Source organism: Boleophthalmus pectinirostris, unplaced genomic scaffold (genome assembly GCF_026225935.1).
Source record: "Boleophthalmus pectinirostris isolate CB_2022bp ecotype Guang Dong unplaced genomic scaffold, ASM2622593v1 HiC_scaffold_17, whole genome shotgun sequence".
Taxonomy (NCBI): Eukaryota; Metazoa; Chordata; class Actinopteri; order Gobiiformes; family Gobiidae; genus Boleophthalmus; species Boleophthalmus pectinirostris.
In genome coordinates this window covers 8,410,379-8,436,946 of record NW_026571115.1, presented here as the reverse complement: position 1 = coordinate 8,436,946, position 26,568 = coordinate 8,410,379, and the positions used below count along the sequence as shown (strand labels likewise).

The 26,568-nt window shown below is 36.6% G+C and overlaps 1 protein-coding gene across 2 annotated transcripts in view; it reads left to right on the top strand.

The window, feature by feature from the left end:
* The first annotated feature begins 233 nt into the window (after nt 1-233).
* Nucleotides 234-26,568, top strand: part of grap2a (GRB2 related adaptor protein 2a) — a 39,068-nt gene continuing 12,733 nt past the window's right edge. For both annotated transcript variants that reach the window (XM_020933184.2, XM_020933183.2), the window contains exons 1-4: nt 234-472; nt 17,423-17,564; nt 18,058-18,149; nt 21,036-21,155. In XM_020933184.2, coding sequence (XP_020788843.2) covers nt 17,487-17,564; nt 18,058-18,149; nt 21,036-21,155 — 290 coding nt within the window. In that variant the 5' untranslated portion in view covers nt 234-472; nt 17,423-17,486. The remainder of the gene's footprint in view (nt 473-17,422; nt 17,565-18,057; nt 18,150-21,035; nt 21,156-26,568) is intronic.

The window sequence follows — 26,568 nt, the reverse complement described above, 5'->3', positions numbered from 1 at the left end:
ATCAATTTGAAATATATCGTATGGAATTGAAAGCTCACTGTATCGAGATGTATTGTATCATGGCCTATGTATCGAGGCGTGTATGATATCAGCAACTTCGTAACGATACCCACCCTTAGCTACACTGCACTACTCATTTTTATCGCGATCACTCTTTTATTTTGAAGGGTCAACAGGAAGTCTAACCTCATCCCGTTAGTTTGACTTTACGCGCGTGTCCGTTTGATCGGAGCGGTAAAGTTTCAGTTCGAGCTGCGGCGTCTCGTGTGCGGTGCAGACGGGTGCAGGTGCAGACAGGCGCAGGCAGGAGCAGCGTGCGCTCGATTGCGATTCATATCAGCAGACAGCAGAACTTTTACGCATTTTCTGCCAGATTTTACTCGTAGTTGCGTGAAAATGGTGCTGCTGTTTGTGCTCGGTTGCTGGAAGAGAGGATAGGCCCCTGAGTGCATTCAAGAAACATTTTTATAAGGTAAGAAAACCTGTCTCGTCTGGTCTTATCCAAATATGCAACAAGAGCTAGGGTTAAAATTTCAAAATAAAAGCTGGCCATAGTATATTAGCAGTTTTAAAATATATGCGTATTGAATATTATTGTACCACAGACCACACCTGGACGAAGTATATTGCAGCTATCATAGTTATAATGTACTTGTAACTTGTTTTTTTGCATTTTAATTTAATTATTAATGTTATATCATATTTAAAGTATACCAAATATAATGTAAACATATGCTACAACTGGAAATACTTCAATTAGAGACATGAAAAAAGTTTTAAAATCCACTTTCAGAAATTTTCAGACTTGCGGTGTCATCATTTTTTCGCATGCCCCGTTTCAAAGTATGCATCCACACGCACAGTCAAAATGCTTTTCCTGCGTATTTTTTTTTATTTTTTAAATTTTTTTACTATTTACACTTCCTCTATCAGCCCGCTCACACTAGATTCAAGTTAATGATTTATTTCCTGAGGTTTCTACGCTTAACTTAATCTTATTTGTCTATCACACACCGCTATCAGTAATATTTGAGTTTCTGAGTTTGGGGAAGTTGTTTGAAAAAGTGCCAAAGTAGCTTGAATGTATCATACCAAAAGTACTTGTACTATACAATTCAAAAACGAGCATCTAGTCAAGTTAACTCGACGTGAAGTGAGTAAAATTATCTACCAATTGAACAAGACTTTTGGTACTTTAAGGTGCAGTATGTAACTTTAACTCTTTTGCATTTTAACACTTTTTATTTATTGTTTTTATGTATGATTTACTCTCTTTTAATGTCATATTTTGTCTGTGCAGCGCTTTGGACACTCATATTTCTAATTGCTCTGCCTGAAATGTTCCTCAGTATGACATTAAACAGCTCTGTCTTACATTTATTCAATTGCAGATGGTTTTATAGCTCAAAAATAATACCTAATACCTAAAAAAACAGACATTCTGACTGTGAGCGGGGTTGCCTCTCCACAGATCTGACCTGTAGCTTGGTCTGGTTTGGCCTCCGTGAAGATAGAAAGGTTTAATGCCAATAACATCTCCAGGGGAAAAAAAAAAAAACATGTGACAGAACCTCCACCAGAAAAGTTACACAATGCACTAGGGCTGGGTATCGTTAAGAAGTTACCGATACGATACATATCTCGATACATAGGTCACGATAAGATACACTTTTCTATACAGTGAGCTGTTCATTCAATACGATTCGATACAATATATTTCACATCGATTCGATACGGTACAGTGTAAAAAAGGATAAATGATGGCCCTAATACTAAAAGTTCACTAAGTTTGTGAAAAGTGAATGTGAAAAACATCCATTTTACTCAAAACAGTGAAAATGTCAACACAACTGTAGCTCTTACACAAACTAATTTAGTGAAAATATACCTAAAATACTCTTGACGATATATCGATACAGCAGCCCTTAATATCGATACTGTATCAGCACAATAAACGATACGATATATTGATATTTTGATATTTTAAATAAAAAATAATAAATAAATAAAATAGATAAAAAATTACTTTATTGTGAATGGATATGCTGTATAATTTGAAGCATAGTGTGTTACTATAGAAAAATATTGTGTTAAATAATACTGACACTACTTTATGCCACTGACACAATAACTAAGTATACAGTATCATTAAAGGTGCACTATGTAACATTTCTGGTAGGGGGTCTGCCATCTGCTTGTCTCCATGGAGATGTTATTTCTTTGTCTAGAATCTTCCACAGTAGAGATTTAACCTGTCTATCACAAGAGAGCAATGGTCACTGAAGCACAAAAGTAAAGTAAAAGTACTAAACTTAAGTACTTTTTTTTTTTTTTTTTTTAAAGTATCTGTACTTTACTTAAGAGCATTTTACAGTGGATACTTTTTACTTTTGCTTCACTACATTTAAGAGCAGGTATCTGTACTTTGTACTCCTACATTTTAGATCTGGACTGAAAAGTAAAAAGTCATTTTCTTTATGGTTTGAGAACTGCTGAAATGATTGAGATTTATTTTTTTAGCACATTTCATTTGAATTGGATCGTTTAAAATCTGCTAAATTCTTTTTTCAAAATCACTACATTTGATGCTTTAATTGTTCTAAAAATCACTGCAAAATACCTTTTATTTTAATACTTTTACTTTTAAAGTACATTTTGAAACAGGTACTTCAATAGTTTAACTTAAAGGTTGTATGGAGGATTTTTTTTGTTTTTTTTTGTTTCAAATTGTCAATGATAGATTATAGAGGTGCAGTAGCCTTGTAATTATGATGACCAAAAAAAAGAGAATAAAAATTCATCAACTCTGGACGTGGTGGGGCTAAACATTTGCCAATAGATAACGACACTGCCTCGTTATCTGTTAGTTGACAGGCTGTCAATCAATCTCCCTACGTTTCTAGCGTAACTGACTTGCCTGCGCGCTGCCATTACGTGGTTTACGTACGACTGTCACGCAGTCCACAGACGCTGTTTACTCCACCAACGCAACAGTTCTTAGCGGCTTTTTTTGACCTATATCTTCCTCGCAGTTCGCACAAAGTTTATTGCAATGGCAGACAAGAATCCAGGAGCAGTTAGCCGCAAAACAAAGTCCGTTTTTGAGGTCGCTGAAAGAAGAAGACAAGGGGAAAAGCAGCGAAACCAAACTAAGGTGATTCTTGAAGATTCATTCCAGCGATGGCGCGACTGAAGCAGACACAGGGTCTAAAGACTGACGCACTGGTCGCCAAATTACTTCTGGACAGGTCACTTCTGCTTATTATGAAAACGTACTTTATTTCCAAGAGTTAGACAAACGTTTTTTCAGGACACGAATGCGATATCCTATGTCTGAAAACTTAATTTTCAAGGCAAAGAAAGAGTCCGCTTGCTGCTGCGTGTTGTAGTAGTAGCTAGTTCATTCGCACGGAATCTCCGCGCCCCCCTCTCTGCGCCCCTCTCTGCCCGTTCCGCTCTTCTCCCTGCTCCTCACGGAATCTCCGCGCACCGCTCCCCTCTCCTCTCCTCTCTCTGCTCCTGCTCCGCTCTTCTCCCTGCTCCTCACTTCTCGTCCGCGCACGAAATGTCCGCGCACCCGCTCCCCCCGCTCCTCACTTCTCCGCCTTGCCTAACCAACACTGTAGTTAGTTGTTTACAAGTCATGTGCAGCGCACCGGTTTCTGGCGTAAGGATGAGGCGGAAGGAGGCGTTTCTACGTAGGAGCTGTAGGGGAGGGGGGGGGTTTCACGCATGCGCAACATTTGAAAAAGCACAAACAGTCGCTGGATTTCTCGTTCCTTGGAAAATCCTCTATACAACCTTTAAATTTTTCATGTGGTCCTTTTCCTTGAGTAACTTTTTGCCTTTGTATCTGTACTTTTACTTAAGTTAAATGAATTGAGTACTTTATCCACCATTGCAAGGGAGACAATCAGGTTATAGCACTACGCTGCATTACAGGTCAGATCTGTGTAAAGGCGCCCCATTCACAGAAGGAATTATTGTATTTTTGAGTAATAGAAACACCTGTAATGAATGAATGCTAGATGAATATGTAATGTCACACCATGGAACATTCAGTGATTTCAGAAACATTAAAAACTACATTTTATTAATTTGTGCTAACCAAGTCAAGTAAATAAATATTTTCTATATATTTACAGTATCAGTAGTAGTAGTACTACTGTACTTGTATTTTCTACAGAGAAACTCGATGCAGATTTTTGTCAACGATTTTTACAACTGTCAAGACTTGGGAGTTTATGAAGGAGTGCAAGTACTACTACTGCTACTACTGACTACTACTACTACTACTACTACTACTACTACTCCTACTAAGGGTACTGCTACCACTGCTACTACTACTACTGCTGCTGCTGCTACTGCTACTCCTACTGCTAGTGCCACTACTACTGCTGCAGCTACTACTACTACTACTAATACTACTACTACCACCACTACTACTACTACTACTACTACAACTACTACTATTACTATTATTACTGCTACTCTTACTACTTCTGCTACTACTGAGCAGTACTAGTAGCAGTAGTAGCATTACTACTGCTACTACTACTGGTACTCCTGCTACTGCTACTGCTACTCTACTCCTGCTACTACTGCTACTGTTACTGGTACTACTACTACTATGGCTATTACTACTGCTGCTACTGCTACTACTACTGCTACTAGTACTTCTACGACTACTAGCAGTATTACAACTACTACTACTGCTGCTACAACAATTACTGCGACTAACACTACAACTACTGCTATAACTACTAGTACTACTACAAATATTACTACTAGTACTACAAGACCTTAAGTAATAGCAACATTTTCTTTTTGCATTTTGTCTGTGACTTGGAGCTCGTGACGCAAACTAATCAAATGACGAACATGTGGAGCTGTCTCATGGAAATCCAGCGACTGCTTTCAATTTGGACAAGAGATAAAAGTGCGATTTCAATATATAAACAAAACAGACTTTTAATCATTGACATTATCATAAAACAAATTCGATTCCTTCCTCCAAAGTCTGGACTGGGCTGCAAACCACATCCTTTTACAGACAGAGGACTGGCTGTGTACCTCTCCGTTACACAGTTAATCATTGACAATTTCAAATAACTGAACCTTTATTTGATAAGCAAGTGATTAACTGAACAGACTCGAGCCAATCTTACTTCCAGCTGTCAAAATACCAAAACATGATCCAACTCTTAAACCGCACACGTTTATAGCTGCATGGTCTTAAAGGAGCATTGTGTAACTTCTCTGGTAGAGGGTCCGTTAAAATGCATTTCCAACACGTTACTGCGTTGTCTGGAATGTTTCACAGTTTCACCAGACCAAGTTTCAGGCTCGATCTGTGGAGAGGCGACCCACTCACAGTCAGAAGCTGTGAAACCCCCTGTAATTGAACAAACTGCTGTGGAACATTCCAGGAAGAGCAAAATCATATCCGTAGAAACAAGCAAGTGACAGACCCCCAACAAAAATAAGTTACACAGTGCACCTTTAAAGTATTTATTTATTCTCTTAATATGAGTCATTCACAGGTACAAAAAGTCGATCTAAAACTATAAAAAGCATAAAAACAGGATACAGAAAGCATATGAGGCAGACAGGCAGAGATCAATTAACACAATAACCAAAAACAGGGTCAACAGTGAAAAAGGTAAACTGTGCAATGAATGAATGGAGTGTGCAATAATGGGAGCAGTGCAATGGTGCAATATTTTGTACTTTGACCCCTGTGATCTCAGCCCTTGAGAACAACGGATGGAAATGAGCCTTTAGCTTTAATCTGGAGTGTTTACATTTACTTTGTGTCATGTCTGTATATTAACGTGCTCTGTCCCAGTGGCGGAGTTAACAATTTGGGGGCCTTAGGTGAACTTAACTTTGGGGCCCTCACTATAATGCACTGTTTTGTTGTTGTTGTTTTTTTTTCATATATATATGTACTATCTGTTTCCCCCCATTGTTCTTGAGACATGCACAACTCTATTTATTTGAATTATAGTGGACTGGTAACATTACGAAACCTACTAGATAACCAGAACCAGAACTTTTTTTTTGCTTGTACAATTACATTTTTATTTACATGCATTACATACGATTATTATTATTTTTCTTATGATTATTGTTTGAAAGGAAAACAACTCATTTAATGTCATAGTGAGAGAAAATCAAATTGCTCTGAAGCGTTGGCCATTAGTGGTACTGAGGGCAATTGGCTGGGGGCCCCTCCATTTTTGGGGGCCCTGGGCAGTCGCCTGCTTTTGCCTAATGGTAGAGCCGCCTCTGCTCTTTCCCAATCAAATAAATAAATCAATGAATACATAATGAAAAATTGTAAATAAGATTCTAATTGTTTGTTCATTAGATATAAAGGACTACAGCCCTAATATGTAAACTTTTTTTTTTAAATAATACAACTGTGTGAGGTTCAGTGCTGGTCTTATTGACAGGATAAACTCAAATATTAAAGCTGCCTTGTTTAACTTTTCTGGTGGAGGGTCCATCAAGGCTTTCACAGTATGGCATTAAACCTTTCTATCATCATGGAGACGAAACCAAACCAAGTTACAGGTCAGCTCTGTGGAGAGGCAGCCCACTCACAGTCAGAATGTCTGTTTTTCTAGGTATTTTTGAGCTATAAAACCACCTGTCATTGAATAAATGTAAAGTAGAGCTGTTTAACGTCACACTGTGGAACACCACAACCAAAAAGTAACAGTGCATAAGTCGTTATATTTGGTGCAGTAGATTTCCCTTGGGTCAAAGTGCTGATGGCTCTTACAGTTCTGTGTTATATGTCAGAATGGGCAGGTGCAGGGCAGGTGCAGGAAATAAAAACACTGTTATCTTTGAGCAGCTGCACTTTTACGTCTTAAATAAAGTTTAGATCAAAACAGAGCTTTCAGCTGAATTGAAACGGAAAACAGACCTAAAAAGCTGCATGTGACAGGTTTTTATGATTCTCACGGTGTGGCTTTATTTAGTGCGATAAAATGTTATGTTGTAAATATAACAGATAGTTTGACACTTATCAAGAAGAAATTAATAAAGAGAAGTTGAAAAATATATTGAAAATTACAGGAAGTAGATAGGTCTATTTTCGAGTTTCGTATTGACGACTTCATGATCATGAGAATTCTGACCAGAAGTTGTGCACAATTTTCACACAATACGATACAATGCAGTACATTTTAATGATTATTTAAACAAGATAAAGGTGTTTTCTTGTGTTTGTATTTGTCATATAATCATTTCTGTGTACATGAGAAGAGTTTTGGCCCTGTGTACTACATGGTTTGTGGATAACAGTTATGGAATTCTAGCGTGGTATCAGGATTTCTGACCAGGAAGTACAATTTTAAACCTTAAAACTTAAATGTAATGAACTTGATGTGTTTTAGTAAAATGAGTAGTTCATCTTGTCATAGGCACTTTAAAGGTGCATTGTGTAACTTTTCTGGAGGATCCATCAAATGCTTTCCTGCCTGGAGATTAGGGGTGTGCAAAAATACAGAAATGTCGATATATCGCATCGCTTAATGTGATGATACAGTATCGATATCATAGGCCAAAGGAACGATATATTGCCAAGAGTATTTTTTGGTATATTTTACAAAATTATTTTGTGGTAGAGTTACAGTTTTGTTGTTTGTTTGGACAAAGGAAACATGTTTATGCAACACATTTGACATTTTTGCTGTTTGGATGATTAAAATGTTTGTGTTTCATATTCATGTTCATATTTGCACAAACTTAGTAGTTTAATAAAGACTTTTAGTATCACAGCCCTGATTCCCTGATTTAGCCTTTGTTTTTTACCGAATTGATTTAAAATATAGCATATCTTATTGAATCAAAAGTGCACTGTATTGAAAAACTTATCATATTGTGGCCTGTGTATTGAGGTATGTATCGTATCATCAACTTCTTAATGATACCCAGTAGGGATGTAACAATAACCGAAATATCACGACAGCGGGCGGATGATGAGTTTTGTGCCGCGGTTGCAGATGAAAAAATAGCCCATCCGCGCATCTCTACTACATAGACCATGATCCTCCACAAAATATCGGAATAAATATCGTGTAGATGTATATTATGAAAATATCATACCGAGAGATTTGGATATTGTTGCATCCGAAATCATGAGTCTCCTCACCATATCGTGAACTTTAACAGCTTTTTTATCGTTCTTGCTTTGTCTATGTTTCATAGTATGGTATTAAACCTTTCTATCTTTATGGAGACCAAATGAGACCAAGGTACAGGTCAGATCTGTGGAGAGGCGACGCTGCTCACAGTAGTTAGAGTTGTTTAATGTCACATTGTGGAACATTCCGGGCAGAGCAATGACATCTATAGAAACAAGCAGGTGACCCTCTACTAGAAAAGTTACACAATGCAAAGTACAGATATCTAAAATGTTTACTTAAGTACAGTACTTTACTTTACTCTTATGAAAATGAGTAGTTGAACCTGCCATAGGCACTTTAATGTGATAATCTTTCAAGTATAGTGCGCGTGGGTGGCACAGTGGTTGAGTGAGAAGGTCCCAGGTTGGAGTCCCGGGCTGGTAGTGCACTGGGTCTCCCTCCTCAGTGTAATACATCCACCTACAGACAGAATTCTCCAGCTAAAGTGACCAAGATTAGCTTAAAGTTTGGAGATGAGTCTTGAGCACTGCATTATTTTTAGGGGGAAAAAATTAATTGTGATTTTTCTGACAAATACTGTAATTGTGATGCATGTTTAAAAAGTTGGATTCTGTTCAGATTACACATTGATAAATCAAATTCTCCACTGATCTGACCTTGTACTACTGTAGAACATTCTAGACAAATCAATAATATGTCCATGGAGACTAGCAGGTGGCGAACTCCCCAGTGCACCTTTAATGATCGTAGATTTCAAGTTATGTCATTTCAACTACAACTACTACAAACTCCAACCAAGCCCTTTTTTTACCGCACAACTATAAAAGAGCTTTCCAGTTGTGTTTTGTGCAGCCATCTCTTTGTATTAAAGTGTTAATATGAAGCTTTGTGTATATTTTTAGGCAGCAAATCGACGGAAACAAAATATCGGTCTGTGCTGGAGATTTAAATCCGATAGCCAACACACACACAGTCCAAAATATCAGCCTGATAACTGATATATAATTGGACATGAATTCACAGTGAAATGAAATCATAGTCTTCTCTATTCCTCTATTATTCAAAATGTAATTCCTCTTTCTGTATTTTTGGAAGAAAGCACATGGTCAGCAGTTTATGACAATATATGAAGTCAAACCAGAATAAACGCTGTTCATTAAAAAGATACTTTTTACTTTTTCATTTCTGTATCTCTTATTACCGGCAAGATCCTTTTTCTCACTGTTCAGCCAAACCACAAAATCTGATTACGTGTTATCTGTTTTGTGTGTCTCCGGCTCAGTTAAACCCCGCAGAGTTTCATATGTGATAAAACAGGTCTCTCAGTGTATATATGCTTTATGGGCTCTGATTCTTTTAAAACACAAAATATAAAAATTGCAGTGTGTGTATATCACTTGAAATGATAAAAGATGAAAGTTGATCAAGTATTTTCAGCTGATTCTGTAATAGGCCTGTCTTGCGTTTGCATCTGACAGTGGTGGAAGAAGTTTTAAATTTTGATATTTAAGTAAAAGTACATATACTGGAGAAAAAAATACTAAAGTAAAAGTATTAAAGTGCCTGTTTACATTTACTTGAAGAGTAAAAAGTAATGGTATTTTGTGCAGATTTTGAGATCTACTAAAGCTTCAAGTGTAGTGATTTAGACACAGATTTGTGCTGAATTTTGTTGTTGTTGTTTGTTGTTTATTGTTGTATTGTATATTTTTGTTAGCTCAAATTATGAATGTATTAAAAGTAAGCCCCTCAGCCTTTATAACAGGTCTCAGACAATACTAAAAAATACTTTTACTTTTCAATCCTGTTCAAAAATGTCGTGGAGTAGAAGGTATAGATAGCTGCTCTCAAAAGTAGTGAAGTACAAGTAAAAAGTATCCACTTTAAAATGTACTTAAGTTAAGATACTTCAAATTTATACTTAAGTGCACGTTTGCAGATTTATTTTTTTTTTTTTTTGCAAATCCCACTGTAAAGGTGCAGAAAAGTTTACACATTCAAGTAAAATATTTGTTCATTTCTAAATAGTTATTATCATAGCAATGCGTTTACTGTTTTCATCCCTATAAGTGCTAAGTAAGATTTCTACATTTACTTTTACTTCTGCTACTACTTTTATTTTCTTTATTTTCTTTATTTTATTTTTATAAGTAAATATCCTGAGAAAAAATACAGTTTGGACACTCTCATTCAGTGTGTTTCCTTTTCTTTATTTTTACTACTTTCTACATTTTAGAAACACACAGAACACATCAAACATATGAAGCAAGATATATGGAATTCTGCAGCAAAGAAAAAAAAAGTTAAATAACTCTACTAAATATTTTTTGACAATGCAAAATGTGGGTAATTTAAGCATTTGGCTGTAAAATATATTGAAAAGTTATTTAAGTTTTATTTTTTCTTTACTACATCATATCAACATATACAGTAGCAGTCAAACATTTGAAATCACCGTCTCGCTCAGTGTGTTTCTGTTTGTTTAGTACTTTTGATATTTTAGAAGATGAAGTAAGAAGCAAGGTATAATAAGAAAAAAAGTTAAATAAGTTTACTGAATATTTTATGAGGTGGCTACTTTTTGGATTATAAATAGTGAAGTTATTTACCTTTTTTTTTTTTGCTACATAATTCCACATATCTTACTTATACATATAGTATTTCATGTCTTCTGTGTGTATATAAAAGTAGAAAAAAAAAGCATTGAATGAGATTTTGAGTCCAAACATTTGACTGATCGTTTTTACTATTTGTTAATGAAGCAAATGTAAACTAGTTTAAAAAAGTACAGCATCAGTAAAAGGCCTGAGCTGCAACAAATAAATAACAGAATGAACTAATAATTAGAAGACGTTACTTATTGTACCATCTAGAGTTAAAATCTCATCACAGTACCGAAAAATGGCAAAAATCTTCTGACTATTGCCAAGAAAAAGTACACAACAATACATTCCGAGCCCCAAAATATAATATAATAATATAATATAAGTGAGTAATTATTGTGATAGGCCTCGTAAACATAACTCGTTATTATCTTCGTCTGTAAACACGCTAAAGTCTCATTTGGTCTTTAGTTCACAGTACAGTCAGTGTGCACTTCCCTGAGTTTGACACTTTTTAGTCGAGTTTGACAGAAATGGAGGAAACTGCTGTCACCATTACAGAGACTTCACGTCCTGTTGGAGTCACACATCCAAAAGCTGCACTGTGCATGTTCTATCTGCAGCCGCACTCTGCTGTTTGCAAGTGTTAAAGGGCCCCGTGTTACGCCACTGTCTGATCTATGTTATAATGTTGTTTCCTCATCGCAAACATGCAGCTTCGGTAGATTCATTTGGATAAATTCAGATCAGGAATTGCCAATCTACTGAACAAAAATGAAAACATCTTTGATCTTTGGAGATGCAGACAGATTAATAATGCAGGATCACTCAAAATGAAACAAAACACAACTCCCAGTATGTTTTTGATGAGGTAGGAACATTATAACATGACTTAAACCACACAAAAATCAAGTTTGCATAATATAGGGCATAGTTCAGATGATCTTTTTTTTTTTTTCTGAAGGAGAAATCATAGCTTATAGGGCTGAATGAATACATAAACTGTGTGTCCAAGAGCATTAAAATTCCAGACAATATTAGAATCCTGTGCATTTTTAAAAACATCTAAACTACAATGTTAACAGCAGTGTTGTAGTCAAGACCACACTAATCTAGACCAAGATCAGTCCGAGACCACAGGGTAACGAGACCAGGACAAGACCAAGACCTTTGAGGGTTGAGACCGAGACAAGACCAAGACCACAGCCCATCAAGACCAAAATTATTCTGTGAAGAAAGTGGATATGATTTTTAAACCTGGTTTTACAGTGTAATTGCCAGCCTCTCCAAATGTACCAAATGCACGTTGAGACAAATACAGATGCATTTGTGCACTTTTATTAGACAAACTTAAACCACATGAGGCGCTAGGTCTGCTCTGTGCTGTAGGTCTGCTTTCTGACAACACTGTTGGACAGATGAGCGCACAAGCTGCAGAGAGACGCACGCTCACGCACACCGGTACAAGTTTCTTTCCGACAGCAGCGGCCGTAATGAAATATTTTTGGACTCCTCGAGTGTCAGACCTCGAGTCCAAGACCAAGACCGAGCCCAAGCACCATCAAGACTGAGACAAGTCCAAATGCGCTCGAGTCTGAGATGAGACCAAGACCGTTAACTAGTGTTGTAGAACTCGACAGTTTTTTTAACAGTATTAATACATTACGCCAAAGTGTCAGAGTTGAAAAAGCAGGCCTGTCATGAGAATTACTATATAGACTTCTTTTCCAGTACATGGTCGATGAAACATCATTTTTGTGGAACAATATTTACTGTGGGTTTCTTTGTACTAGCGGCAGAGTAGGGATGGGCATTCGATGAAATTTTCTTAATCGATCGTCGGAAGAATTAACGATCGATTATCGATTAATCATTAACGTTTTTATATTAAAATTATCATCATTATTATTACTATCTGCACTACTAATCTGCATAAGTAAATTCAACTTTACGACATATAAACCGTAACAACTCTAGAGCCACATCAGCCCGTTTGACATTATAATGTGTTTAATTCAGTTTTGCGCAAATCTCACAGAAACAAAACTTAAAACCGCATCACTAATTTGCATAAACTAAGATAAGATACTTAGACTAAGATAAAACTACAGCTCTTGTGTCGCTGATGTGGTCAATTTCTGTCGGATTAAAAAACATGACTCAGTGGAATACAGGTTAGTGTGACCATATGCGTTTGTCAAAACCAGGACAGCGTACGGGGGGAGGGAGGTGGAGACTCGTCATTGACATTGCGCGACTCTCACCTGGTAAAGCCTTTTCCCACTGGACACAGAAACATATGTTCCTGCTTTGTACACTGTGCACATGGACTCACACTTGTCCCGAATGCAACGGAAAGCGTGGAATTTCTTGTACAAGTCATCGTTAAATACACATTTGTGCTTTGGTACATTGCAGGCTGACCGACAGAGAGACACATGTACGGACCCCTGTTTGGTTACGCTACACACAGCAATCTACATTTGGTTTGTTGATTAAAGTTAACGTAATCGATGAAATTCCTAATGATCAATTATCGATTAATCGTGCCCATCCCTACGGCAGACTTTTTGTTATTGTTCTGTACTACAATAAGATTTCACTTCAAGATCTCACTTCAAAATGTGATATTGTGACAGGCCTTACTGCATCTCGCCCCTGTGTTCAGATTGTTTTTCTCCTCTTAAAGGTGCATTGTGTAACTTTCCTGGTTGAGGCAGAGTTCACACAGTCATGGAAATCCTGGAAAAGTCAAGGAAATTGAAAATATAGTTTTCTAGGCCTGGTTAAGTCATGGAATTGTGTAACTTCAATGAAAGTCTTGAAAAAGTCATGGAATTTTAGTATCTCTTTCACGCAACTACAGCGTTCTGTTAACTTATCATTAGGCTATTATGATTATTTCTGAACGTTTGCGCCTTTTGTTTAAGAGAGACGACAATAAATGCACTGACAATATTTTGAATGTTAAAAAAAACTGTGATCCCAAAGCATAAAGTGAGTGGAAAGGGTTAACATTTCACATTTAGCTCTATGTATGATCAATTCTAGGGTGTAAGGTGTCGTAAAGTCAAGGAAAATTCACTTGAGGTCATGAAAATGTCATGGAAAAGTTTTGAAATTTTGTCAGTAGAAAAGAGTGGGAAACCTGTGGAGGGTCTGTCAAATGCTTTTCTCCGTGGAGATGTTGTTGCTTTGTTTAGAATGTTTCACAGGGTTTAAGCCTTTAACTGAGATGAAAAAAGACCAAGTTACAGGTCAGCTCAGTGGAGAGGCAACCCACTCACAGTCAGAATGCCTGTTTTTCTTGGTATTTTTGAGCTATAAAGCCGCCTGTAATTGAATAAATGCAAGGTAGAGCTGTTTAAAGTCATACTGTGGAACATTCCAGGCAGAGAAATGACATATCTGTAGAAACAAGCTACAAGGTGACGGATTCACAAACCAAAAAGTTACATAATGCATCTTTTGAACTTGTGAGTCTTTTGAGAACAGTAGTGAGTTTGTGTCTGTGTAATATTGTGCGTTTGTAATATAATATTGTAATTACTCAAAGTGATAAGACTGAATAAGTGACTTGTGGTTATTTTAAATAGTTATTATTGAACGAATTTCCCCTAAATGTAACTGTTATTCCTCTCTTTCTGTCTGTCCTATTTAAAGATCGTGGTTTACTCTGGGAAGTCAGCTCTTCCTGCTTTTCAAAATGGTCGCAAATAGTTTTCCAGTTACTTAAGTCTCATTTACACATGGGCTGTATGAGGATAAATCATGTTAGAGATGGGCCCATATTGATTTTAATGAGTTAATGAGAAATTATTTTAAGCCAATATTTTCTATCTGCTGTTGTCAATATTTGCTGATATCAATATTATAGAGTTTTTCATTTATTTAAAGGTGCCGTATGTAACTTGTAGGGTCCGCTACTTGTTGCTTGTCTCCATGGAGATGTTTTTTTTTTTGCCTAGAATGTTCCACAGTAGGGCATTAAACATATCTCCTGGCATTTGTTCTATTATAGGTGTTTTATAGCTCGAAAATACCTTAAAACACGAATTCTTACCTCTCCCTCTGTTGATTTCCATTTTTATTTTCATACTTTGGAATAATCAAAGCAAAACAATTCGTGTATCATTTGTTCATTTGTTTTTCAAAATAAAAGCAAAAATAAGAAAAAAAAAAAAATAAAAAATTCTTCATTATTTATATTATTTATCATTATTTTTCTCCAAAACCAAAATGAAAAAAATGGATAATGATTTATTTTTTCAGTTTTTGATTTTGTATTTAAATGAATAATCAAAATGGATAATGGCTGTATCGCGTTTCAGTCTTGGTTCAGTCCTGGTTATGTTCTGGTTTAGTCCTGGCTTAGACCTGGTTTAGTCCTGGTTTAGACTTGGTTTAGTCCTGGTTCAGTCCTTTTTTAGTCCTGGCTTAGACCTGGTCCTGGTTCAGTCCTGGCTTGGATCCGGTTCAGTCCTGGTATAGTCCCTGTTTAGTACCTTGTTCAGTCCTGGTTCAGTCCTGGTTCAGTCCTGGTTCAGTATTGGTTCAGTCATGGTTTAGTCCTGGCTTAGACCTGGTTTAGTCTTCTTTTAATGCTGGTTTAGTCCTGGTTTAGACCTGGTTTATTCCTGTTTTAGTCGTGGTTCAGTCCGTATGTGGCCCAAAAGTCCGGCATTGCAGTTTAAGTCACAAAAACTGCTGTTATCCATTTTTTCCATTTGGTTTTGGAGACAAATAATGAAGCAAATAGTTGTTTTTTCATATTTAAATTTTTTTTATTTTGGTTTTATTTTGAAAAACAAATGAACGAATGATACACAGATTCAAAACGGTCATATCCCCATAGAGACACGCAGGTAACAGACCCTCCACCAGAAAAGTTACACAGTGCGCCTTTAAGCAAAATATGTCTTCCCCCAGTACAGATGTATAACATATGCAGCTCTTGAGGTCAAAATAAATCTGCTGCATGATATCTGCTTCCAATTAGAATGCCTTTTATTATCCAGTAATCAGGAAGTGCACAGTTAGCATTCTAACTGTTGTTAGCTTTACAGTGCTGTTCTCTGAAAGTTGTCTAAAGCAGTTATAAAGATCTATCTCTCACACACACACAGGAAAAAATATCAGTGGCAAATATCAGCTACATTTTCACTACCAAAGTGATACGATTCAGTTGTTATTTCGGGCTGGTGTTGGTGCTTTATCAGAGTACTTTTCGCTTATCGTAGAGCTCTTTTCTTTCGGTAGTGTGGCCTGTACAGGAAATGGTCTAACCACAAGATATTGTGGTCATTTTCACATTAGCTGTATGATGTCTGAAGTTTTCTCATAGAGTTACACAGACCTGTGCCCTCCATCTGAAAAAGGTCATGTTCACATTTTATGATTTGATGATGTAATAATTTCAGATATCAAGGGTGCTATATACCACTGTGAAAGATTCACTGTTTAACCACAAATGTCAAATTTCTTTCTTTTGTTTTTAAGAATTAGCTCCTCAAACTTGCCTTTGGTTATACATTATTATTAATAATAAATGATAATCATCTATGTGAAGACACTGATGACGTTAATGATTTCTCACAAGAATTATCAACAATGACAGCAAGGTGGGAAACAGATACCAATATTTAGCACTTTAACTTTATCAATCTCTGTAATTGTTACATTTTGAAGTACAGTGTTAGCAGTTACCATCATTGCTTCTATGAGTGAGTTCACATGCACATCAGTATCCCCGTTATAAATGCAGTATCTTACAAATGCTCAAATGCAAAAATTATATATTTAATAAACCAGGAAAAATACAAAAACCATAACCTCTTTTAGCATAGAAAGCTGGTTCCTAACCAGTGGTAAGGAGCTATGAGGTATCCCACAATCCACTGCACAGATTCACATTTGTAACCATTATTGTACAAGTTCTACACTGTAGCAGATTCTTCATTAAAATCTTCTGCATAAATAAACTCAACTTTACAACATATAAACCCTAACCTCTACAGAGCCACATCAGCCCATTTGGGATTATAACGTTTTTAATGCAGCTTTGTGCACATTTGTTTACATTTTACAGAAACGAATCTTAAAACTGCAAGGCTGTAAGCGATGTCAGTGCTAAAGAAAACGGCTCGCTCATCTAAACTGCTTATCTAAACTTCATGTATAATAAACATATTTATAAGATATTGTCATTTTTTTATTTATATAATTGCAAGGGTGATTAAAAAGAATAACAATAATTTAAAATTACATAATTTTAGAAGCAGCTCACTAATGAGTTGTGCCATTAGAAAGGGCCTCTGGGGGACTCATGTAGTCTATGGGGGGACCTGTGTTGGTGACTCCTGTTTTAGACTATAGTGCTGTCCGCTGTGAATGCACCCTATCCAGGGCAGAGGTGTGAATGCTGAAAAGATCAGATCGTTCCCATAGCGATTAACAAAGTAAACGTAAAGTATTGTCTTTACTGCGATCTTTTGAATGAACTGTCCTCATATGACTGGAAGCTGAAACCCACAGATATTGTCTCAAAAATGCACTGAATCAGATAATGTCATTTCTTATGTATCACTTATGTACAGTATGTGTGTGTGTCTCTCCCTCTCTTTCTGTCTCTGTCTCTCTTTATCTCTCTGTCCACAGTTCGGGTCCTGTTTTGGGCATATCTGTTGCGTAGCTGGTTGGAGCTGTTGTCCGGAGGTTTGTGATGGAGGCCAAAGGAAAGTACGATTTCAACGCCACCGATGAAGACGAGCTCAGCTTCAGGAAAGGAGACATACTCAAGGTCAGGAGCTGTCAAAAGAACATTTATTTTTAAGTGGGATATATGACTACAGGAGGAATATGTACATAAATGACAATACTGACAACCACTTTATAAATCGAAAACTCAAATATTACATTTCATTTTCATTTGGCTTTTATTTTATGCATTTAGTTTTGAGTGGAACAGTGTGCATTACTAAACAGTATAATAAAGTCAATGTACCAGAATCAGCCAAAAAGTCTAGTTTTCATTGGCAGTAAAATGTTGATGGAGATGTAGGCAGATAGAAAACAAAACACAAGTCCAGGTCTGTTTTGTTGAGTTAACATATTATAACATAACACATATAACACATAAAAAGATAGGTATATATTACTGCTCCACCATCTTTATTATTATTGCATTGTATCTCTACATGTGTTTATTTGTAGGCCGTGTAAAGCTGCAAATGTGTTCAAATGAAAATCCTGACAGAGAAAGTAGTTCCTGTGACTGAAGTTTTCTGTTTCAGATCCTGAGTCGTCAGGATGAGTGGTACAAAGCCGAGATGAACGGACACGAGGGCTTTGTGCCTCAGAATTACATCGATGTCAACATGCCCAAGTATGAGTGTAATTAAGTATATTTTAATCCAGACTGAGATGGAGGACACATGCAGGATTTTCTCACTCTCATGTGAAAACTCAGGGGTCTCATTTATAGAACTTTAAATTAGAACCCGACCGATATGGATTTTGCTGTGGCCGATATGAAACCGATATAATGGGAGTTGGAGCTGCCGATAGCCGATATAATCACCGATATATTTAGTGATGTAAAAATTCACTGTAAATGTTGAATTGTTTAAAAAACTTAGGTTTGGCTCTGGTGGATTTTAAATTGGGTTTATTTAGGCAACATTTATTGTTATTTTGCCTCTTTACATCATATTTACAGACAGTAGGTTGGCTTAATGGCATTTTTGCATCACATTCTAGACACTAGTGATGGGTATTCCAGTTCTTTTTAGAGAACCGGCTCTTTTGGCTCGGCTCACTAAAAGCTGCTGGTTCTTTTGGCTCCCAAGTGGCTCTTCAGATTGTTTTGTTGCAAGCAGGACTAAAGCATGTCTAAAGCAGGACTGAATCAGGACTGAACCAGGTCTAAACCAGGACTGAAAAAGGACTAAACCGGAACTTATTTATTTTATGCTAAACTACAGTCAAATATGCTCGTTTTTTTTTTTTTAAGTTTTTTTTAATCCTACGTACACGCAAATTTCTCAAAGTTTCGTTTTTAGCCGCTGCCGCTGTCAAACCACGAGTCTGCACGCGGCGTGAAGAGAAAAAAAGTGAGAGAAAGAGAAAACACGGCTCCCAATAAGGATCAGGCTCCCGTCGTTCCCTTCAAAGAGCCGGTTCTAAGAGTCATTTCGTTCGCGACGGACCCATCACTAGTAAAGAAAGTAGCGCTATTAGCCTTTAGCCATAAATACGTGCGCGCCGCGGTAATTAATTATATGCGCAAATGTCATAATTCACACGTCTATTCACAGCTCATTTACATATCAGTGCAGGTCCAGTAGCAAATATACGGCCAATATAATCACTTTAGAACAGACCAATAGAAAACAGTCTGTTTATGTGCGGGAGCTACAGCAGCTAACCCATAACAAATGACAAAAACTAGCTTCAGAGTCGACATATTTCCAACACTCACCGCTCATACAGGCTCCTCCTCACATCACAAATCTGCACTAATAAATGTCCTTTTAATCCAGACTCAAACCGATTGTCCGTAAAAAGAAAATAATCTCAGTGTTTGGATCTGTGTCTGCAGGTGTAAACAAACACACGTGAGTGACGCGACTCTGTGGTGTGTTCAGGGACAATACGGACGCACACAGACAAATGACTCCGTAGATAAATACTGATGTGGAGCCACATATTAGGACATTTATCTGTCTGTAAATTGGATTAAATGAACAGAATGTAGAGAGTCTAAGATTTATAACGAGGTATAACATGCCCACGTGAAATATCGGCCCCTATCAGCAAGCATATCGGCCGATAGCCGATATGCCCACAGGTGCCCATATCAGCCGATAATATCGGTCAACCGATATATCGGTCAGGCTCTACTTGAAATGAAATCAGTACAAATTGATCAACCAAAGACATGTCCTACTGAAAAGCTTTCAAAACTACGTATCTCTGGTTATCTTACTCAGCTTAGACATGCAGGGGGAGTTCATGCAAAAAACATGTATTTAGGCAGAAAAAAGATACAAAGAAATCTGCCTTTTAACATATTAATACCAAAAAATATATCTTCAGCTCACTCACTTCTCCTTTCTGCTGTTTCATATAAATCCTTATAATGTGAATAAAATGATGAGTTGACTAATACCCCATTGACTAATTCACCACAGCCCTAAAGTGTACATTCGGACAAACCACAAACTTCCTCAAACTCCCTGACTTCTTATTTTTTTTAGATCAGGCCTTCACATTTTCATTTCATGTATCGCAAATATAGCCTGGTAATTCACCTACAATAAATAGAATACTTAGAATAATATACACTGATAATAAAACTACTGGTGTTAGATTTTTTGTAAATTTTATTTAGGGTGCTCTATGTAAATTCTAAGATGTGTTTTATAGCTCAAAAATATCTTAAAAACAAAAACTTTTACCATGTGCAGGCTAGCTTCTCCATAGGTCTGACCAGTAACCTGTCTCCATTGTGATTACCAAGTTTATTTCCATACTGTGGAATAATCAAGGCAGAACAGTAATATTTCCATGGACACAGAAAAGCTACACACTGCATCTTTAAGGACAATAGAATAAGCACACACACACACAAAAAAAACTGGAAAAAAAATTCAATATAAAAGAAAAATCATCTTAGAATTGTGATGAAAAAGCAAGTCCTTTAAAGGTGCACTGTGTAACTTTCCTGGTGGAGGGTCCATTACCTCCTGGTCTCCATGGAGATGTTGTTGCTTTGTCCAGAATTCTCCATCTATCTCCATGGAGACAAAAAAGTGACACCACCCAGCCAAATTACACATCAGATCTGTGAAGCGAGAAGCGACCCTGCCCATATTTTTTTTCCTTTTTTTACAATAAAAACAACTGTAACTAAACAGATGCAGAATAGATAAATTTAAAGGTGCACTATGTAATTTTTTTGTGTCCATCACCTGCTTATGTTTATGGATATGTCATTGCTCTGTTTGGTATGACATTAAACAGCTTTACAAACAATTATTAAATTACAAATGGGTTTATAGCTTAAAAAATACCTAGTCGCCTCTCCACAGATCTGACCTGTAACTTGGTCTGGTTTGGTCTCCATAAAGATAGAAAGGTTTAATACCGTACTGTGAAACATCTAGACAAGGCAATAACACCTCCATGGAAAACAGCATTTGACAGACCCTTCACCAGAAAAGTTACACAATGCATCTTTAAGTTTTAATGTAGTCTTTTGTGTTTGCAGGTGGTTCCAGGAAACTGCCAATCGCAACCGAGCCGAGGAGCTGCTCAGAAACAAAGAGGTGGGAGAGTTTGTGATCCGCGGTTGCCAGAGTTCACCGGGAGAATTCTCCATTTCTGTCAAGTGAGTTCTGTCTCCAGCTAAGTCTAATGTAATCAACTAGTTTAAAGGCCCTATATTGTGCAAAATTGAGCTTTAAGCCATGTTAGAATGTTGTTACCTTATCAAAAACATCCTTTATTATTAGACTGTCTACATGTCCAAAGCTCAAAATGTCATGAAGCAGTAGTTTTCAAATTAACAGCTCCTTTTTACTTTTTGTTCAGTACAGATTGGCAATTCCAGAGCTGAAATTGTCCCAATTATTCTAGTGAAAGTGTAAGGAGTTGAGGAGTGGAGCACTTCCTGTATTACCACTCGAGGTGTAGCAGAGTGTTTTCCATTTGAGAGAAGAACTCAGACTAAATGTGCAGGATTTGCGTGTTAAACATGTGTAAATGAAACAAAACTCCAGGTCTGTTTGTGATGAGGAAACAACATTATAAACATAGATCAGAAAACAGTGTAATATAGACCCTTTACAAAACAAACAGTTGCTATACTTTTTAGTATTTGTTCGTATCTTGATGCTGCAAAGTGGTGACAGTTTGAGTCTCTTGTGCTGAGAGAGGTCAAGTTCGGGCTGTGCAAAAGTAAAAGTAACAAAATAAAAATGTTCAGTTCATTCATGAGTTTAGAGGAAATGTTAAAAAGTGCATGTTAGCAAAATTATGGTGTTTGAGGAAGTGCCACTAAGAACGACAGCAGAACTGTGTTAACTCTACCTTCACCACCATGAACAATACACTATGTACGATTAAAGGGTCCATATTACTCTATTTTCTGTTCTAATGTTGTTTTCTCATCACAAACAAACCTGGAGTTATGTTTTGTTTCATTCATGTTCACATGTGAGTTCTTCTCTCAAACAAAAACACTCTGGTCCACCTTGTCATGTCATGTGGTAATACAGGAAGCTTTCCACTGTGTTTTTAAACTCTATACACTTACACACTATACACACTAGAATCATTTTAATCATTTCAGCTCTAAAATTGCCAATCTCTACTGAACAAAAGGTAAAAGGGAGCTGTTAACTTGAAAACTACCACTTCATGACATCACAAGGTGGAACAGAGTATTTTGAGTTTTGGAGACGTAGACAGACTAATAATAAGAGTTACTCAAACGTGTGAATGAAACAAAATACAACTCCAGCTCACAAGAAATCATTTTTTTGTAATATAGGAGCCTTTAAAGAACACTTATTTTCAGAACATGCATTCAGTTACCTCCAAACAATGTCCACATATCTTGCATCATATATTTAATGTCTTCCGTGTGTATCTGAAATGTAGAAAGTAGTACATAGTAGTAAAAAAAAAAAAAGGAAACAATGACTAGAAGATGTATTCAAATGTTTAGCTGGTAATGTATATCTGCTACTTTTGCAAAAGGACAAATTCAGTTTGTCAACTGGACAAAAGTTTTTTGGTCAAATACATCTCGTAGCTCATCCAAGCTGCTTTTTCATTTCTGGTCGGATGCTGGTGGACACTTGTCTGCAGGGAGGAGCTAACTACACTGAAAGTACTCTGAAACTAACACACCTATTTGTTTACAGTTTCTGTACGTTAGCTAGAACTAACTCTGTGGAAAGTACTTCTTTCTCTGCCTGAGTGAGCTCCTGGTTGGAAACATTTTTCACCCAGATTTCTTAGTGTACAGATTGGCTAGATTTATTCTCCTTCCTTTTGTCACTCTGTTCCCTTTGGTTTATTTGATTTTGATTTACTTTATTATGTGCCACTCTTTAGTTTTATGAAGTCTCTGTTTCTCTGAAAAATCTTTTGGGACTAAAAAGGCTATCCTGTTTTATAAACTTTCTATTTCAAATTTTAAGTTTTCAGTGTCATAATTGAGTTGGCTAATTTTAAGGCTGAGCCCTTCAGGTGATGCTGGGTTAACCTGTCTGCCCTATGCCCTCGGTCTGGTGCTTTCTTCTGCAAAGTCTTGGGAATAAGTTGCTTCTGTCGACATCTAAGGTTAAAGCATAAATGATTTTTCTTCTTTGCTAATCTTTTTGTATCTAACTAACTAGCAGAAACTGTAAACAAATAGGTGTGTTAGTTTCAGAGTAGTTTCAGTGTAGTTAGCTCCTCCCTTCAGGCAAATATAAGGCAGTGTCCATCGTAAGTCTGTGCAATTAATTGAATTTTGATCGCAATTTCGATTTGTGTGTCACGTGATTTCCAAACTCATATAATCAAGTTGACATGATTTAAAGCTTAACAAAGTTTATTTTGGGATATGTTTTATAGAAATAAGTATATTTATTTTATTTTTTAAATATAGGGATTGTTGGATATATAGTTTATTTTGGATACATTTTTGTTTTTGTATGCCTTATTTCATGTTCAAAGTATATTTTATTAATTTTATGTTTTATACATCGCAAAACTGCTCTAAGGTACATAGCTGTAGCCTATATTTATTTTCAGTTTAAAATTTTTGCGTAAATTATCAATAACAAAGTGTTTTGGGGGTTTTTTTTTTGAAAGAGAAATGCTCAATAAATGCATCATGTAACTAAAAAATAATTGTTTGAATAATCGTGATTTCAATATTGACCAAAATAATATTGGTCAATATTGATAATTATTTTCTCCATAATTGAGAAGCCCTAGGCCACCAGTATCTGACGAGAACTGTAGAAGCCGCTTGGATGAGCCAAAATAAAATTTTGTCCTGTTGACAAATTTAATTTCTCCTTTTGCCATGGATTCTACCTGGACGGCTGATGGGTTTTACATACATCTGCTACTGCTACTACTGCTACTACTGCTACTACTGCTACTACTACTACTATTACTACTATTACTACTACTGCTGCTACTGCTACTGCTACTACTGCTACTGCTACTACTACATACTGTCATACTGCAGAGCTATCTGAGCAAAGCAATAACACATGGTTTAGATTAGATAAACTGTATTGTCTCCTGGGGGAAGTTTCTCTTGGGCTCACTGCTCACAGCTGCAAACACACTTACTCAGAGTTTCAAATGGAGGGCAGGGGCCTGCGTGACTCTGTGGGACATTCACTGCTTCTGAAACCATCTTATGGTCCACAAATGTTGAACCTTCTCATTCTGAAAACTTCGAATACTTTTACCCATTTGCATTTAAATTATAGATTTGAAAACGCAGCACAGGATTAAAGACAGATGTAGTTAGTCAGTTGTTAGTAGTTTGTAGTTAGTTTCTTGTTAGTTTCACTGTTTTCTCTGTATTTCAGTGAAGAAGGAAAAAACACACAAAATAGAAAATGTCACAAGAGCAGGGTTTTTTGTTTCTTTCTTGCTCATACTGTGCATTTAGAAGCCTAACCCTACTGCAGTGTATTCCATCAAATAACAAAGTAACGGTACCGGAATACATTTACTCACAATTAAAGGGCCCATATTATGCCGTTGATCATCATTTGGATAATTTTCAGCCCTGGAATTGCCAATCTCTACTGAACAGAAGCTAAAAGATAACTGTTAACAAAAAAATCACCACTTCATGACATCACAAGGCAGAACAGAGCATTTTGAGCTTCGGAGATGTAGACAGATCAATAATGCAGATGTGTAAATGCACCAAAACACAACTCCAGGTCTGAAGAAACAATGTATAACTTGACTTAAAGCTCACAGGAGTCACATTTTTGCAAATATATAACCTTTTAAAGAATGCATATTTTCAGTTCATGTATCCAGTTACTTCCGTGGTCATCCGTGTGTATCTGAAATTAAGAAAGTAGTAAACATAAAGAAAATAGAAACAATGAATGCTGAAGATGTAGACACTGGTAGTATACATATATATATATATAAAATAACTCTTGTGTATTTCAGTTGGTCTGCGAGTGCTCTTGTTCACGTGTTTGCACCACATTTGCACTATACCACATCGCTCGGTTTCATTTTGTTTGACTTTGTTTGAGTTCCTGCTTTGTGCATTTGCAGCTTGTACCACAGTGTATCTGACTCATCTCTTACTGCTGCACACACACACACACACACACACACACACACACACACACACACACAAATGTTTTATGAGTTTTTATCCTTATTTGGGATATCGCATTGAGTTGCATTCACTTCCTTGAGACTGATCTTAATCTTAAAGGTCTTATATTACACAAAATTGAGCTTTTTGTCATGTTAAAATGCTGTTTCCTCATCAAAAACACACATGTTTGAGTAACCCTTTATTATTAGTCTGTCTACATCTCCAGGGCTCAAAATGCTCTGTCCCACCTTGTGATGTCATCAAGTAGCAGGTTTAAAGTTGACGGCTCTTGATACTTTGCAGTGACATCATTCTGGGGTGATCTACTTGTGTCTCTATTGGCAGCATGTTCAGCAGTTCCTTTTTCTATGTATTTTGAATGTATTATTACCATTTATGCAGTATTTTTTGCTTATGTGTGAGCTACTGTGTCCAAATCATTTCCCTTGTGGATCAATAAAGTTTGTCTAAGTCTACGTTACCATGGTGACACAATGCACATATTGGCAAACACTGTCAAAAAAGTTTCAAGACGGTCTGAAAACCTAAGAAAAAAGACAAAATGGATTTATACAACTCATTTTATGGTCCTGTTTTTAGGTGTTTGAGTTTCAGCAAAGAGGTTGGGTGGGACTAATTGAAAACTGGCTTGTGTAATTCATTTAATGTGTGAGAAACTTGTTTAAGAGTACAGAATAAACTCACATGTCATCTCTTTGGTCAGATTGTGTTCAAATGAGGCACAGATTCAAGTCTACGTCGAGTAACAGAGCTTCAGACGGAGTAGTGCTTCAGTTTAGCCTCTACTGAACTGATTTACTCTACATTACAATAGAATAACCACAAGCTGCTGTTTTATTAAACGTATATTACTGTTTGACCTTTTGCTCAGATGAAACTGCGTCTGAAAGTCTGCCGTCTATTCTGGTGCACAGAGAAGCAAAGTAGTTTCAAGTAGGCTCGAACAATGGCCGTGACTTCAAAGTTTGGCTACTCCAGGGCTGAAATTGTCCAAATGATTGTAGTGAAGGTGTATGGAGTTTAAAAACACAATGGAGCACGCCCTGTATTACCACAGAGAAGAACTCAGAAGCCTAAATATGCAGGGTTTTGTGTGTTAAACATGGACTATTGTGCTTTTGTTGGTTAGTTATAATCTATCAGTATGTTATATTTTGGAGATATTGAGTTGCAATATTGATCTAAAACAACTTCTAAAAATGCTCTGTTCCACCTTGTGATGTCATGAAGCGGTAATTTTCAAGTTGCTGCTACCTTTTTACATTTTGTTCAAAGTTTGGCAATTCCAGGTCTGAAATTATCCATATGATTCTAGTGAAAGTGTATGGAGTTTCAAAACACAATGGAGCATGCCCTGTATTACCACATAATGACATCACAAGGTTAAACAGAGTGTTTTCTGTTTGAGAGAAGA